This window comes from Natator depressus, chromosome 17 (assembly GCF_965152275.1).
Source record: "Natator depressus isolate rNatDep1 chromosome 17, rNatDep2.hap1, whole genome shotgun sequence".
NCBI classification, from domain to species: Eukaryota; Metazoa; Chordata; order Testudines; family Cheloniidae; genus Natator; species Natator depressus.
The window spans coordinates 1,358,791-1,377,119 of record NC_134250.1 but is presented as its reverse complement, the minus strand read 5'-3'; the positions used below and the strand labels follow the sequence as shown (position 1 = coordinate 1,377,119).

Here is an 18,329-nt window from a genome sequence, read left to right as displayed (position 1 = left end):
GCTTACACATATTTGCACTGTAAAAACGATAAAATAAATAGTATTTTTCAGTTCACCTCATACAAGTACAGTAGTGCAATCTCTTTTGTAAGTTGCACTTTCATGACAATGTAGATTTTTGTTTTGTTTTGTTACATGACTGCACTCAAAAACAAAACAACGTAAAAATTCAGAGCCTACCAGTCCACTCAGGCCTACTTCTTATTTAGCTAATCGCTAAGACAAACAAGTTTGTTTACATTTACAGGGGATAATGCTGCTCTCTTCTTGTTTACAATGTCACCAGAAAGTGAGAACAGACATTTGCATGGCACTTTTGTAGCTGGAATTGCAAGATATTTACATGCCAGATATGCTAAACATTCATATGCCCCTTCGTGCTTCGGCCACCATTCCAGAGGACATGCTTCCATGCTGATGACACTCATTTAAAAAAATAAGCTTTAATTAAATTTGTGAGTTAACTCCTTGGGGGAGAATTGTATGTCCCCTGCTCTGTTTTACCCGCATTCTGCCATATATTTCATGTTATAGCAATCTCGGGTGATGACCCAGCACGTGTTGTTCATTTTAAGAACACTTTCACTGCAGATTTCACAAAACACAAAGGTACTAATCTGAGATTTCTAAAGATAGCTACAGCACTGGACTCAAGGTTTAAGAATATGAAGTGCCTTCCAAAATCTGAAAGGGACGAGGTGTGGAGCTTGCTTTCAGAAGTCTTAAAAGAAAAACACTCCAATGCAGAAACTACAGAACCCAAACCACCAAAAAAGAAAATCAGCCTTTTGCTGTTGGCATCTGACTCAGATAATGAAAACGAACATGCGTCGGTCTGCACTGCTCTGGTTTGTTATCGAGCAGAACCCATCATCAGCATGAACTCAAGTCTTCTGGAATGGTGGTTGAAGCATGAAGGGACATATCAATCTTTAGTGCATCTGGCACGTAGATATCTTGCAATGCCAGCTACAACCGTGCCATGTGAACACCTGTTCTCGCTTTCAGGTGACATTGTAAACAAGAAGTGGGCAGCATTATCTCCTGCAAATGTAAACAAACTTGTTTGTCTGAGCAATTGGCTGAACAAGTAGAAGTGAGGGACTTGCAGGCTCTAAAATTTTACATTGTTTTATTTTTGAATGCAAGTTTTTTTGTCCATAGTTCTACATTTGTAAATTCAACTTTCATGATAGAGATGGCACTACAGTACTCATATTAGGTGAACTGAAAAATACTATTTCATTTTTTTACAGTGCAAATACTTATCAAAAATAAATATTAAGTGAGCACTGTGCACTTTGTATTCTGTGTTGTAACTGAAATCAGTATATTTGAAAAGGTAGAAGATATCCAAAAATATTTAAATAAATGGTATTCTATTGTTTTAGTGCGATTAATTGTGATTCATTTTTTTAATTGCTTGAGAGCCCTAATTAAAATGGCTTTTGAAAAAAATCCACCTATACCAAGGAAGCTGTGCTGAATGCTCTGCTGTTTATGCAGTATGTTTGAGCAGCTTTTCCTCTTCTGATGGTGATTTAAACTGTGAAATTCACACTTGTATTTCACTTCTGTGCAGGAAAAATAGTTGTGTGCATTGTGTAATCCTGATTGCTTTGCTTTGTTTCCTGGCTGATTTGTAGCATCACACTGTGTGCCTTTATACAAGCATGTTTTAGGAGCAGTTACTTTAAGATTTTCAGCATTGTTTAAAAGGACGCAGTTGTGTGTGGTGGTGAGCAGCAAACTTTTGGCCAGGAACAAAACTCCCTGTTTCAATCTTCCTTTTTCTCCATTGCAGGGTAGAGTTCACAGTAGGGGACAAGCCTATTAATAACTTCCGCATGATTGAGAGGCACTACTTCCGGGATCAGCTGCTCAAGAGCTTTGATTTTGAATTTGGGTTCTGCATCCCCAGCAGTAAAAACACTTGTGAACACATCTATGAATTCCCACAGCTCTCGGAGGATCTCAGTAAGTTCTCCCAGTCAATGGGTTGCCAGGGAGGGACGATAAATGGCGATATTTTGGAGGACTCCATCCCAAATGGATCTATGTATTTATTGTGAAGTGGGAATGGGAGAGTACAAAAACCACTTGGAAGCATCAGTGTTAATAGAGAAATCATATTCTTGTGCCAGATGTACAGCCACCGCTGAAATGGCTGTGCTTGTCTGGACCAACTTCTGTTGGTAAGAATGAAAAATATTACTTCACCCATCTTGTGTCTCTAATATTGTGGGATTGATGCGGCTACAACATTTCGTTTTGTGGTGCATTTTTAGAATTATTTCCATCAAACTGTGAAGACCTAAGTAATTACAAAATCACTTAACATTGCTGTATAACTTAGTGCAGCTGAGCTGTAGAAATCAGGATTGTTGCACATTAGACGTAAATGATTTGGCCCAAGTCCCTGGGGCTTTGGCTATCAGCAAAAGAGTAACTCTGGGGCAGGGGGTTGTAGCTTCATGTTTATTCTTTCAACAACAGTCATGTCAAATGTGCCAAGTTTTGAGTTTTTCTGCCTAAATGCCAGCTCTGCAAACTACCTAGGACTCAAAAATTGAGCAGTATTTTTTTTTCTACCTCTTCTTCAGAGATAAGATTCTGCGCTCAGAATTTACCATCGCTGACAATGATCAACAGAGAGAGTGCTCACTCTTCTGTAGATGTATTGGTCACGCTATATTAATTTCAGTTATAAACAGGCTGTGCAGGGTCTAATGATTGATAGATGTTGTCAGCATGTAACAGGCCTGAGAAGTATGTTATATATAGGTGGTTATCAGCATATCAGTGGAAAGTGTTTATAAGCAACCTGTTGGACACTAATAATTGTTTACCCATTTATTAAAACATCTACCAGTCGCTTATTGAAACGCTTATAAGTGGAACCTTAATATGAAGAGATTTCTGTATTGCCTGTGGAATGGTATCCACTTTAGAGTGTCAGACGTGCTCACAGGAAGCAAATTCTGAGTAAGAATGGCATGTCCCTAGTCACTTTTTGAGCGTAGCACCCCTCTGCTCCCCTCACCCCTAGCTCCCTTTTAAACCTTTTGCTTAGAAAGGAAGGCTTTATGCTTAAAGCACTAGACTGGAACCCGAGGAGATCATGGTTCACTTCCTGCCCTGTCACAGACTTCATGTGTGATCTTGAGCAAATCACTTCACTTTTTTGTGCTTCAGTTGCCCATCAGTAAAATGGAGATGATTCTTCCCATCTCACAGAAGTGTTGCAAGGAGAAGCTCATTAATGCTTATTAATAGGGCCCTGAGAAACTATAGTTTGATGGACTGTGCAGAAATCACAAAAGTAGTCCAGTACTGCGATTTTTCCAACAGCAGAGAGGGGGCCTCTGCATATGCAGTTTGGTGCTCGGCGCAGCTCATGGTGTGTGGCAGCCTCCTGTCGGAGCAGCCGTGGAAGTGGCAGCAGTGCTGCCTTGTGTAAAATCGTCTGCTAAATCGCTTCCCCCCCAAACTGCTTTCATTTACTCTGCCAGCTGCAGATTTTTTTCTCCCTTTCTTCCTTTCTTCTGCCAGGTGGGCGGGCACCAATCTGGCTCATCTGCTGCACACTTGGTAGCTAGTTTTATGCAAGGCCACTGCTTGGAACGTGAGCGACCTGAGTGGGGAGCTGGAGACACGCACCAGTTACTGAATCCCCCCAAACTACTGTTCTGATGTCACACTGAGCATGAGACCAGTGCCTGCTGATGGGAAAATTGCAGCCGTTTGGGGGGACTTGGCAGCTGGTGCACACTTCACCTCCCCACTTACGCTGTGGCTGCTCATGTTCCAGAAAACCGTCTGCAGGTGAGCAGATGGGTGGGCACAAAGTAGGAGATAGGAAGAGAGGGAGATCGTAATTTGCAGCCACCAGAATAAATCGCAGCAATTCATGAGGGACTCAGTGGCCGGTTTTATACAAAAGAATGCAGCAGTGACCTGTTGCTGACTGTATTCCATGCATATCTCATGAAAATCAGTACTGGACCCATGACACTGCTGTGAACTTTCTTTAACAAATCCTTGATTTTTCTCAGCACCCTATGCATGAGGCGCTTAGTTACTATGGAGGGCAGGTAAGTACCTAGACAGTACAATTTCTCCTGGTCACTTGCTTCGGGATGGCCATTAGTTGTTACCAGAACAACCATGTAAACTGTATCTTTATACATCCTGGTATAACTGCTGAAGAAAACACCAGATTTACAGTCTATCGATTGTGTGAGGTAAAAACAAACATTTACCAATGTGCAACTTCTTTTGCAGTTCGAGAGATGATCCTTCACCCCTATGAGACACAGTCGGACAGTTTCTACTTTGTAGACAACAAGCTGGTGATGCACAACAAGGCAGATTATTCGTACAGTGGAGGACCATGAGTACTGAGTGGACAGCAGAGCTGTGCTGGCCTTTCCTTTCCTGTAGAAATTGTCAGGGATTCTACCACCTTCCTGCAGTTGACTTCCAGGGTCAGCTGAGCACAGGTCCATGAACCAAGGACTCTTTGCTTGTAGGAATTTCATGACTAAACTTGTTGAAGTCTTTCATCTTCCCTGAGCTTTGAAGCAGAACCCAGTCCTTCAAGAACTCTAAACACAGTTCCACTCCAATGAGTGATCTTTGGTCACCAGAGTCTGAGGCTCTTTAAATAGTTCTGTGTAAAAATGTCCTGATATATCATCCAGTTAGTATAAATCCAGGAATTCTGGGCCCAAATTCTCCAGATCCATGTTTTCATTATTAAGCCTCTTTGCACAATAGCTCTCTCTTGGAATGTGGGGTGGAAGAGCCTGTGAACAAGCAGAAGTCTAATGCAAATACAGAGATGCATATCTTTATCTGATTCTGTTTATGAATGCTTCAAAGGGCACAGTTTTAATCCTAACTTCATTTGTACATCCACATAAAAATGTCTTGTCTTTAATCCTGAGAAGCAAAATGTAAGTGTGATTTTAGAGAGAGAGCACCTCTCTAAATCTATAACTCAGCACATGTTTTACCTCCACATAACATTTCCTGTAAGGTATCCTGGAAACAATGAAACTCACACTGAAGGACAGTAATTCAATGACGGGTCTGTCTTAAACTGCCCTTTTTTCTGCCTCTGTTAGAAACCTATTATTGAGGGTCTGCAAGTCCCCACAAGCGTTGTCCTCTTTCATTTCAGCTTCTGTGTTCTTTGCTGAATCTTCCAGTCAAGAAGTAGATATGTTTTTAGTTTAGCTTGGCATTATCAGGCAGTTAATTTTCAGCCTGTACCTGGTGTAAGCTTTTCTTCCCTGAATCAGATTTCTTCTTTAGCTCCCTGTAGAGACAAGATGCTTCAGTAGGGTTGTCAGAGGAAAGTAGCTCCGTTTCTCGAAGGTGATTCAAGCGAATGGACTTTCTGGTTTTTCTTTTATGTCTGAATTTGAAGCATTTTATGGTCAAGTGTCTTTGGTTTTTGTCCAAAATTTTTTGGGTTAGCTATTAATGTCTCAGAGAGCGTAAATTTGACACTGTGCATCTACGGTCAGTGTACAAGATAGGTTAGCCAAAATGGTGGCGCCCATTCCAGTCCTGCGTAAGGCGTTTAAGAACGGTTTTGCCCAAGTTTCTCATAGTATGCTGCTCTTTGGAGCAGGGAAGTGGAGGGGAGAGGCAAAAGCAAGCTAATGAATCAGAGAGAATCTGCTGTACTGTACATTAGAATAGATAAAAATCAATTAAAAGGTCCAAAATGAACAGAAGCAAAGGATGAAAGCTTTCTTCCTTTTGTTTGCAGGCGACTTATGGTCATGAAACCCTCACTCAAAAAATTTGGTTCACTGGTATCAGAAAAATTAAGCTTTGCAGTTTATAGCTATTTCTATGAATACATTGTCTTCATGTCTAATTCTGTGAGTTAAGTGGAACATTATACATTAGCCTCAGACAGGTGCGATTGTAATAATTTTTTAAAATACCATTTCCAGTTGTTATTAACACCTTTCCTCCATCACAACCTACTCAACCAAGAAAATTGCAAACTATTCCAAATGTAACCGTCCATCACCTGAAAAGGGAGGCCTTGTCTGAGAAAGCTGCCATCAGTGGGATTGTGATAATACTAAGGGTCACTGTTTGCTCTTGGTTGGCTTCTTTTTTACGTTTGACAGTTGATTGTTTTCTGAGGCAACTGCAGCAGGTGGGGACACAACACAGATCATTCTTAGTTTAAAAAATTAACTGTAGCCAAAGTTTGTGTACACAGTTCACTGCTATAACAAAACAGCAAATACTACCCAGATGAGACCGGTCATCATGACCGCTTCTTTGTTTTGTATCTAACTGCAAAATCAGCCCAGGGCTGACTTGTCCATTTTAAGATGGTTATAAGGAATTTTCCCAATTATTTTTATATTCGAGTCTGATCAGCCATGTATCTTAGCACAGTGAATCATCCGAAAATGAAAAACAGTTTACAAAAAACATTGGACAATTTAAAATTGTTTTTTGTATTTTTTTGCATCAGGGCTGTTATACTGTCTTGCAAATCAAGAGACTTTCCAAACTCATGGAAATATTGAACAGCTTTTGAAATAGTCAATATGTATTAATATATAAAAAATACACTGTTATTTGGGGACAGTAGAGTGTTTTTAGCCATTACTCCATATACTTCCCCTATACTAATATCTTCCATCACTCATTCATTGTCCATATTAACCTCTTTTGTGCTTAATTATAACAGCTACTTACAGCAAGTGTGCCTGTCCAGGAGCAGAGTGTTAAAATGTCATCATCTTTTAATGTCTCAGTCCACTGCTGTGAAAGTGATGTCCGTTCCATGTCACCTTTTAGCTTATCTTTTCATATATTGGGTTGTCATCTCAAGGATCCTCTTGGTATGTGATGTTGTAACAAGCCATTTGGGAAACACTCAAATTCATTAGTCCCCAGCTCCTTTTCACACTCTTTTTGCGACCTCTTGTTGCTCTTTTTAAAGATTCCCTTGAAGTGTTAGTTGATTATAGGATTAAAAATGTTATATCTTTTGAAATGGGAAGTGGCTAAACAAAATATGCTGTGGGGTTGCCTGCTTTTATCAAATTATAGGAACAAGAAGCTAGAGAAAAGGTACTTCGTTCCCAGAAGTGCAATAAGTTACAGAATGAGCTTCTTGGTACACTGCATTTTATTGCAAGTGGGAGGCTAAGTGTAAAAAAGAATGAAATATTCATGACCAGATTCTGGGACTAGTTTGGCAAACTGATCATGACCCATGTTCAGGGGGGTTATATTTTCAGGCTAGAAAAAAATCCAATCATGATTTATGTAGAAATGTTTAACAGCTAGTTAGTTTGCCCAGTCCTATAAATAAAAATGCTGATATCCTTTAAAATAGAGGAGAAAAATTTTCAGCCATTAATGGAGTAAATTACTTGATTATCTTTTGGCTTTGGGTTTTCAATGGCTGCTTTATAAGTTATTCTTTTCAAAAATCAAATGTGGAAAAAAAACTGTCAAAGTGCTAATATTACAAGACAGCCTGAGATACAGTTATGAATTCTTTAGACCAGTATGAAGCTTTCTCTAGAAGTGTTATGAAGACAGAATTTTACAGTCCACTGTAACTGTCATTCTGTGGTTGCAAACAGTTTTTCACCTAGAGAGCTGTATGCTGTCGTAAATTGTTTCCAACTTGTAAATAATCTAAGATTAATACAAAAAGAAAAAGAAAGGCCTTGGCTAATGGACAGGTTCCATTTCTACTCTGGCTGCTCATGCAGAAATATGCTGTGTAATATTGATGCAACATCCATCGAATCATACTGCACATGATATCTGAAATATATATGAAAAATCTAGTAGGAGCTTTTCCAATATATTCATAGTTTTAGTGCAATTTTATGAGGAAATTATTATTTTTTTCCTTCTTCTGGGGCTTATTTTGTAACAAACTTCTAATCTTTCCTCTGATCTTAAGATGGGTCACTTTTTTTGAGATATGAAGGAGCAGAGTTACATATGAAAGAAACTGTCTATAAGAGATCATTTTAAAACCAAATGCTTATAAGATGCTGAGTGCCTTCAACTACCATTGGTTTGAATGGGAATTAAAAGCACTTGGCACCCTTCTAGAATCAGGCCCATGACTTCTTTTCAAAATTGATACCTTATTTTTGGCAAAAGGTAGAATTGAAATTAAAACATTTTTCATTCATTGTTTCCAGAAGGCTCTTCGTTACTCTCCCTGTAGCTGTTACTCTGTATTGACTATTAATCCATGCTGGGTTTACCTTTTCCAGGCTCTGAAATCCTAGCTTTCCAGATGGGTATTGCATTCACTTTACACCCAGCAGGTCAAGCCAAGACAGTACACCTTAAAATTGGGTTTCAGAGTAGCAGCGTGTTAGTCTGTATTCGCAAAAAGAAAAGCAGTACTTGTGGCACCTTAGAGACTAACAAAAATGTTCTTAAAATTGGGGTGTTCTAATTACCCTCTTGCACCCTCTTACCCAGCCCCACATATGATTTTAATAGCCACTGTATCGAGAATTCCATGTATGACAGTACCATTTGAGAGTCTGGGACCCTAGTTTGCAATGATATAAAGGATTATCTCTAACGTTATTGATTTGTAAGCCACTGGCTATTAAATGTTGGAACTGAAGCGAGATAAAAGAGCAAGAGGGTAATCAAGATGACGAGCTTTTAGAGATTAGATGTTCCTTATTATTAATATATTGATCATGTCTTTTTTCTTATTTGTTGAATTAACTTTGTAAAACCCTTAGTACTCTCTGGGAACACGTTAATATTTTCCTGCACTGTGCTTCACTTAAGTGAAGTTTGATGCTGTAGGAGTTCCTGCTGTTGCTAACGTTCATAGACTTTAAGGCCAGAAGGGACCCTCATAATCATCTAGTCAGACCTGCACTGACATAACTCTTCTTGAAATAAGGAAATCAGTTATGTCTCAATTTAGTTATTCTAAGTGGACAAAGTATTGGACTTTCTCTTTTCTAGATCTTTATAATTTAAGTTCCTTGGAAATATAGGGAGGTTTTCAAATAGCAAAAATAACATAAATTAAATTAATACCTGTACTATATGGTCCAATATTTCACAGATTGCTAGACTAGAAACATATTGTTGGAACAGGACAAATGCTTTCAAGACCAATACATTTTTACATGCTCTGGCCTTGGACCAATGATGATCAAGAGAAAAGATTCCTGCAGATATAGTATATGTCCTTCATGCTGTGAGATGGTTTGTGCATTAATTGACTATTCCATTATCATCGTTGACTGGGGAGGATTTTTGAGCCTGATTAAATGTAGGCAGTCTCTTCATTTCAAGATTAAAAACAAGATGTTATGTTAATGTTCTTGCTCACAGTCTCTTTTGTAATAAAAAGTCTTGTATGAGCAGATCAGTAAGATGGAACTGCTTGGCTTGTCTGTCAGCCATTGGGTCACACTGAAAATGCTCGTACAGGGTAGCAAAAGTGCAACCTGCAGCTGCACATATCTTTAATATAGAGATACAGGCTAAAAGTCCCAACATGCAAGCTTCATCTTAATCCACACTGCCTACTCACTTGCATCAAGGATGGAGCACTGTGTGTCAGAACCTGGTCTCTATGGGTCAAACCTTTCTTAAAGAAGAAAACAAGTGCAACATGCTCCATTTTATGACCGTTAGATGCAATCCTTTGGCTCAGGGAAGTGGCCAGTGCTGCCCTTGGTTGTAAAATTTGAAGACCCTGTACTATTATAAAAGACACTGTTGAAGAGTGTGCATGTCTAGGGGTGTCTATTGAACTATCCTCTTAAATTGTGAACGCTTTGTAGAAACTGTTTGTTTTTGGTTGAACAGCACCTATCGTTTCGTTGGTGCTCCTGACATTCAACCTCCATGCCTCGTATGTATTGTAAAAATAATCTGTTAATAAATCTCTGTAATCTCTGTGAAAAGTTGAATTGGCAAATAGCTCCAGTTAACCAGGTCTGACTAGGAGCTGGATTCCAGGAACCAGTGCTACCACTTGAAAGAAAGAGAAGTGGAACAACTGAGAAACTACACGGTAGATTTTGGTTAACTGGAGCTAAGAACTGTAAGGTCCTGACAGCTTTAACTGTTTTTCTGTTAAAGGAAAACCTTAGCTCATAGCTTCTGTTAGCAATTGTTTTTCTGAACCCCAAATGTAAGTACTAGTGAAGTTTACATAAATGTTTTAATTTTAAAATCAGATTTATACTTAAATTCTCTGACAGCTCTTTATCAACATGCAAACACAAGAGTGATATGCTGGGCATGAAATGCCAGATGCATTATCTTCTGAATCATGGCATAGTTTAAACAGATGGTACTGTACGTTTGTAGATCCAACTTCCCTAGAATCACTGTGCTAATGCCTTCCTACTGTAATGTCTGCTTTTACTTTAATGCTACACTGAGAATACCTATCTGAATGTGACTTTTTTTGCACAAAATCAGATTGGATTGTCTATTCAAATATGTATTTATAAAATAAAAATATATTTTTGGTGGAAGGAAAGTAAAAATCTAGGCATAATTCCATTGGGATAATGTCAGCAACATTTTGATCAAGTTTATTTTATAAATGTTTGTATCTTGTTAGTTGTCTAACTTCAGTTTGCAGCAAGAACATCCACTGTAGCTCACTTAGTAGAAACGCATTGCACTGCCATGCAGAGAACCTGGGGTTGGGAGAATTAGGATTGTTTTTCCTTCTGGAATTGAGGGAAACTGAGCAAGTTGCCATGAAGAATTTAAGCCCTGGCAGTCAATCCACCTGACTGGCATTGGTTTGAGCACTTAGTTTGCTTTATTTGTTTGCAGAGACTGAATTGTGGGCGGCGGGGGAGGAGACGGATGAGAATAATTCAGAATAAAGAAAATTAGAATATGATTTGAAGGTCTCCCTAGAGGGGGTAGGAGTGTAGATGTTAGAAGTAATGAACACAAGGAGTCAAAATAGTGAGTGAATTCGCTCACTCAAAGCTATTTAATATTGCCACTTCAGTCATCAGTATTTAGGTTAGGGAATATGCTTAAATATTTCTATTATTTTGGAAAAGGGGTTAAAATGTGTATCTTTCATTAGCAAGTATTTTGTTTCCTGTAACAAACTGCGAAATGTTTAAAAAAATTAAAGGTAAATTATTGATCCTAAAAATGGTGGTTTGGTTCTTTGCGTTGAATGCTGGTATTTTGTATGGTCGGTGTATTATTCCGCTTTAGCATGGAAGTGTGGTGTTCTACAGCACCACTAGAAACCTTTTAATGAAGAGCTGGGCCTTGTTCGGATTTAAACATTCCGTTACGGTATTTGCAGCCCAGTCTTCTGTTGGTGTATAACTACCAGAAAACTAAACTAATGATGGAAGCATTACAAAGCACAAAAGAAAAGTATAGTGAAAAGTAAATTAAAAAATGAGTTTTAATAATCTTAGGTGGTGATAGTATAGTAACATAGGTAAGGACACTGGCTTTTAAAACTGATTATTTCAAAACATTACAACGTTGCTTCAATATTTAGTCCTTGTATTAAATCCTCAAGCCTTAGAATTAACCTGGGGATCTCATTATTTGCCTATTAATGTGTACAGTTTATACAAAAGGAAGTCGGTCAGACACTAGTACACTATAAATAAACCCTTCTACTTCACCACACAGCAAACACTTGTTATAAAGTTTTCTACTGAATGCATCCGATGAAGTGAGCTGTAGCTCACGAAAGCTTATGCTCAAATAAATTTGTTAGTCTCTAAGGTGCCACAAGTCCTCCTTTTCTCTTTAGGGTTTCCACTGGCACTGAATCTTCTTCATTTCACAATGCATGGAAAAGAGGGTTTTGAGGAACATACGTTCAAGTACGGACTAATGTTGTCAATTAGTAAGAACAATAAAGGAAATAAAGGCAAAATATGTGTCAAATAAAAAGATCTGAATGATCAACTGTCTGGTGAGGAAACAGCTAGGTCATGTATGTGAATGGTTTAAAATTGAAAAAACTTCCTCTGTAGTTTGCCTGTTTTTTGGTCTGCGTGTGGGGTGTTTTTTGGAAGGGATATAGACTTTTTTTTAAAAAAGTGAATATTTTTACCTAATATAGTTACAAATTACCTAAGATTACTATAAATTAAACTTTTTTCCTACATTTGACAGTACTTTAAGAACAGTTATTTAGTTTGTACTTTTGCGGCTCTCCTACACAAGAGGGAAGACATTTTTTTAAGTATATAACCTCAAAAATTGGCAAGGGGACTTCTGTTGCATATGTTGTACCTGAAGCTACTTTAACTCACTTTTTGAAAAGGACTTTGAAACTTATAGTTGCAAGACTGCATTAGTTTTCAAAATATTTGGAGAAAAACATTTTATTTTCCAAGCATTTGGTTAGAGATCTGAAGACAAAAATAGTGGTGTGGCAATACAAATGCATTTTAAATAAGATTAAATATTGCTTAAATTACAGGAAGGACAAAAGAAACTTGAAATAAAATATGGTAACTGAAAAGAGGGTAGTAACCTCCAGAAACCAGTAACCTGGAAAATGATTCAGACATCAGGTTGGTGGGAGTATTTTGTGGCATAGGTTATTCTGAGTATATTGTACAGAACTGGGAGCTTCCCTTTCTATTGCATCAGGACACTCTCCTGTGCAATCTGCAATGCTTACCATGTAGAATCAGATTTAGAATTTAGCATACAGCTGTAGTGGCTGTCTCGCTTCTCTGAACTGAAATTGAAGTAGCCAGTATGTGGGTGTGTGGCACCAGTCTTGACCCTATCTAATATGACCGATAACTAATTTCAGTTCTTGGCATTTCTAGCTATGTTAATCCTAGTATTATTGGGCCTAGTGCAAACAGTGTTGCTCATGAAATGGTGGCTAAACCGCAGCAAGTTGAGTATTTCTTGGAATAGTTAGGCTAAAACAATCCATTTTTGTTTGACTATCTAACCACTGTAGTACATTTTAATTTGTCAGAGTAACTGAGGATGCCTTAACTACATAAACCCAGCATAGCAAGAGATTAGAACTTACATCCTGGAACTCCGAGAACAAACTACTTAATATGAGACTTTGGTACTTGGAATATAGATTGCAGAATTCCTTCATGCTCTGTGCTGTCAGTGGTCCCTATGCTTCCTATCTGCCACTTTCTGTGCCGCACAGGGAAACGATACACGTGTAAATCATTTCTAATAGCTGTGAGGTGGTGTATTTCAGAAACTTGTCAGTCTTTAAAATAAGAGTTTTGGACAAGTTCTCAAATACGGGATATTTAAGGGTTAAACTATGCAACTTCTAAATGTTGAATCAGTTAGTTGAAACTAAATGAATCACACACAGAACTCTTAAGGCAAAGCCTCTCTCTCTCTCTACAAAATAAAATTCCCAAAACCAAGTTTTGTCCTTAATCAATTCTGTCATTTTATGAAAGTAACTTATTTAGCAACTGCAGGGAAGTGAGTGTCCATTTTTATAATGACCCCTTCTTTCCTGCTTCTGCTGCTCTTGGCCTTCTGCAGCTCGGAGTACTTCATAACTGATTCTTTTCTTCCTTCCTGTTTCGTGTTGTGTACCAGCTGCATTTTGATTTGAGGAAGAGCAGGGTGGAGGAAACAACGTTTTATTTCTGAACTTCCTGTACAAAAATATATAATTTTACAGTTCAACTTTTTTCTGATGATCATCTGCGTATAAAAGTAGTCAGATAAGTGCACGGGTATATGTTGCCTAGTTCCAGCAAATATATGACATTTCATATTAGCTCACATTGAAAATTAAAGGGTCAAGGTGGTCAAATCCAAAATAGTTTGCTCCATGAGGATGGTAGGTTTTAAACCGGGGCTCCGTGGCAAGCAGGTTTTAGGGGGTCCATCAAAATAAACTAGAGAGCAGAGCCAGTGTTAGACTCACTGGGGCCTAGGGTGGTGGGCTGAAGCCAAAGCCTGAGCAATTTAGCCTCATGGGGCTTGGGGCCCTGGTCAATTGCCATGCTTGCTACCTGCTAACGCCGGCTCTTGCTTTTAATCTTCTGGATATGCAGAAAAACAGTTGTGGCACACGTGGGCTGTGGAGTTTTTATAGCATGTTGGGGGGGGGGGGGAGCTCAGAAAGAAAAAGGTTGAGAACCCTGCTCTAAAACAATGTGGAATCTATTAATCTCTGTAGGCTGGGTCACCCCATTGCTAACTGCTACAAGAATACAGTAGGCATTCCAGAACCCTATCATTGCTGGCTCCTTTCTTTAAACATTAGTCTTATCAGTTACAATCTCCTTATAAGAATGGAGAGCAGAACAGCACTGCATGAATACATGTTACTGTAACTCCAGTGTTTTGTGTTTATTGGTAGACAGCCAAATCGGAGTGTGGTTATAATGCTGTTTGTAGTTCTGGTTTTATCGGGAAAGTGGTGAAAGGCCACACAAAAAGTGATTGGTAATAGCAAAGGGGTGGTTCTAGTCCAAGGGTATTGGAGGGGGCTTATTTACTGTTTGAAAAAAAAATTATATTTTGGCTCTACAATTGTAGAGTAGATGTTTGGGCTCAGGCTGCAGTTTGAGCCCAAACATCTACGTTGACATTTTATAGCCCTGTGAACTAGAGTCAGCTGATCTGGACTCTGAGATGCCGTAATACAGACAAACTCTAAGAGTCCTCTTTTTTAATTTAAATGGATGCAACCCCCTGATTTAGCATATTCCAGTGCCCCTGGAGATTGCCCAGAACATGTGAGCAGTTGGGCTGCTTGCTAGTAGAATTCCAAACTCAAAGCATTACTTCCCATTCTAAATACAAGAATTCTAGTGTTTTTCTGTCCAGTTATTTGTACTGAAATGCACCAAGCAGCATCTGAAAATAACTTCTCTGGGCTCTGAATTGGTAGTACTAGAAGCTAGTAGTTCAGGACAGTGTATTCGTGTTCAAACAGCTGATACAACCCAGCCAAGTGATGAAATACTTCCATGTGTTCACATGCTCTTGTCTTTATAGCAGTAGAATTGAATTTCAGCTGAGGCAACTGGAGCAAGAGGCATAAACTTGAGGGCTTGTCTGCACTACATGTTGATATAACTTATGTCACTCAGAGGTGTGAATAAGCCACTCCCCTGAGCGGCAGGAGAGCTCTCCCCCACTGGCAGAAAGCATCTTCGGCAGACGCGCTGCACCGGTGCAGCTGTGCCACTACAGCGCTTCTAGTATAGACTAGCCCAAAGTACTTGACGATAAAGGAATTCATCTCCTGAAAGCAGAAGAGTGCCCTGCAGCCCCTCTTGCCAACGGCAGTGAAGAGAAGCTGTGTACATAGATAACTCTACTTCAAGTCCCATCCATCCATCCACAAAAACACATAAAACAAGCGTGGTGGTGCTTTTAACTTGAGTCGGCTGGCTTACCCTAAAGCCCACATGAGCACAATTTACCAGCTGCTAACACAATCTCTCTGTGCTGCTAATCCTATCACTCCCTGCATCTCCATTGTTTTGCAGCGTGGCTGCTCTCAGGCTGAGTATGTCTACACTTTAAGTCGAGGGTGTAATTTTCCAGCTTGAGGAGACATACTTGTGCTAGCTCTCATTGAATTAGCACTGTAATAATAATGTAGCCACGGCAGCATAAGTGGCAAGAGGGGCTAGTGCATGCCCACCAGACACACTAGGTATGTACTTGGGGTTGCTGTCCCGCTCCTGCCTCATGCTGCTGTGGCTACTCCATTTTTAGTAGGCTAGCTTGATGAGAGCTAGCATAAGTATGCTTTGAGCTGGGAATCCCAGTTCAAAGTGCAGACAGAGCCAAAGCAGTGTTAATTTGAATTAACTCTGCAGTTAAGGGAGCCATAATTGGTATTACCTCAAGTTTATTAAATTTCATACAGAATTTAGAAAGATATGTCTGAAAATTCAGTCTAGTTACTAAGGCTTTGTCTACACGAGCACTTTTTGTTGGTAAAACTTTTGTCGGTCAGGGGTGTGAAAAAACAATGTGGAATCTGTGAAAAAACACCCCTGACCGACAAAAGTTTTACCAACAAAAGCGCCAGTGTGGACAGTGCTATGTTGACAGGAGAGCATCTCCCGCTGACATGTCTACTGCCGTTCATTGTGGGGGGTTTAGGAGCTCTCTCCTGCTGGCATAGAACAGCTACACGGGAGCCCTCACAGCGGTGCAGCTACAGCAATATAGCTGTGTCACTGTAAGGTCTGTACCGTGGACACAGCCGAACTTACGCACAGGCCTATCATCTCGTTACTAACGTTTGCCAAATTTGTGCCAGTAAATCTTCCCCTTTTCTTTATTTAGCCACCTCACAGTAGCAATGGGAGGATTAGTAGATATAAACAACACTTTGAAAATGTAAACTTCTGTGCAAGTGCTAAGATTTATTTTTAATTCCTTCATGGACAGCATAAACAGTTTATGTGGGAGAGAGACAATGAACGTTAACACACAGTTCCTCTGTCTATCCCTTTCTGACAGGCAAAAAAGTACAATTAAACAAAATTCTCATATGTGGCTGGGAGCCTAATTTATTAATTTAACTCCTAACTCGAATCTATGTAATACTGCAAATAAGTAACAGAAGCTTTTCCTGCATTAAAAGAAATTAAAATCCAGGAATAATAGTAAAATACAGTAGTGGTAGATCAAATTAAGTCAACTCTGAAAGTTGTCTGAAGCTTCTCTGATGACTAAAAAGAGTCTCATCTCTATGCATTATACCAGATAACATGCTCTGGCATTTTAAAGTATATTGCTTATTATGGTCCGTGTTACTTATTAAAGGGGCACTGCCAAGATTACCAACTAACATTTCTTTATTTAAACTTTACCACTGCGTGACAATTTGGGGGAGGGGACATCTCCCTATGCAGAATGTATGAATGCTAGTTGTTGAATGTCTTAGGCTTTGTCTACACTGGCATTTGGTCGCTAAAACTTTTGTTGCTCAGGGGTGCGAAAAAATACACCCCTGAACGATAAAAGTTTTAGTGACAAAAAGCACTGGTGTGAACAGCGCTTCATGGGTGTGAGTCACGCTCCCGGCAACACAGCCACCGCCCCTAGTTGGAGGTGGTTTTATTTTATTGCTGGGAGAGCTCTCTCCTGGTGGTAGCGTGGCTACACAGTGCACCTTACAACGGCGCAGCTGCAGCGCCTCACAGCACAGCCACATTGTTGTAAGGTGCATAGTGTAGACAAAGCCTTAGTGTCTGCGGAGGCAATCATCTTCTGTCAGGGGCTGTGTCTCTTCCAGACCATGGACAATGGAGGGTCATTAACTGCTGATGGAGTACCTTAGGACAATGGTGCCCAACCTTATTACCCAGACAGAAAGGCCACATAAACCTGACCTTGTGTGGGCCAAACAGATTCTATATACCTTCCTTGTATAAATTAAAATGATGTAAACATGACAAAATACTAATGAATTTGCTGTTAGTATATTGTGTTGAAGCAGGCTGTGGTGGGCCTTATGAAATGCTCTGGCAGAGGCCATGTATGGTCCATGGGCTGGGCACCCCTGCCTTAGGATAATGATATGGCTGAAGCCTAGGGGAAACCAGTCAGACCAAGTTTGCCGCAGGGAGGAAATTTGGAGCAGTGGAATTTCCCCAGAAGCAGAACCAAGATCAGGTGTTAATGCTTGGTGTAAAAAGCAACAAAGCCTCTGAGATTGGGGGAATGGGGGGAGAGAGGGGACAACGAAGAGGTACTCACAGAGATTAAGGAAGCTTGGACAGGAGAGAGCGGAACCTGCTTCTGTGATAGTGGGGCCCTTTTTAACTATGGGACCCAGCTGAGGAAGAAGGAAACTGGCTGCACAGGAGAGAGAGAGAGAGAGAGAAAGAGTTCAGAGAAGTCATGTGCAGGAGGGTGGAAATTGGACTCCCTAGGGGATTCTGACCTAAACCCAAAGAATGCTCAAGAGTGATGAGGAAACTGAGTCAGGGAAATGTGTGTAGGTGTTTATTTTGTCTGATCAGTATATTTCTTATGCCAGCTAGAGTAAAAAGTTATTCAGTTTTGGAACCCTTCCAAAGTCTGTGTGTCTGTTTGCTTCAACTATCATGTGCTCCCAAAGGCGTGAACTGTAAACCTAGAGTGTCCACAAGCATTGGGCACTGAGAAAAGGGTGTGTTTAAGTTACTGGGGAGTCAGCACTGGTCCTTGCTTGGGGCGTCGGACAGCTGGGCTGCAACGTCCCATTTCCATGAAGAGTAATAGAAAGCCTATCCCAGGAAGCATACCAGGGGTGCTAAGGAAAGAGACCATGCTACAGTCTACTCAGACCAAGGAAA

At 39.8% G+C, this 18,329-nt stretch overlaps 1 protein-coding gene across 2 annotated transcripts in view; it reads left to right on the top strand.

Annotated features, from left to right (window-relative positions):
- UNC119 (unc-119 lipid binding chaperone) overlaps nucleotides 1-10,593 on the top strand; it is a 44,554-nt gene extending 33,961 nt beyond the window's left edge. For both annotated transcript variants that reach the window (XM_074974772.1, XM_074974773.1), the window contains exons 4-5: nucleotides 1,805-1,977; nucleotides 4,285-10,593. In XM_074974772.1, the coding sequence (XP_074830873.1) occupies nucleotides 1,805-1,977; nucleotides 4,285-4,397 (286 nt within the window). In that variant the 3' untranslated portion in view covers nucleotides 4,398-10,593. The remainder of the gene's footprint in view (nucleotides 1-1,804; nucleotides 1,978-4,284) is intronic.
- Nucleotides 10,594-18,329: the final 7,736 nt, after the last annotated feature.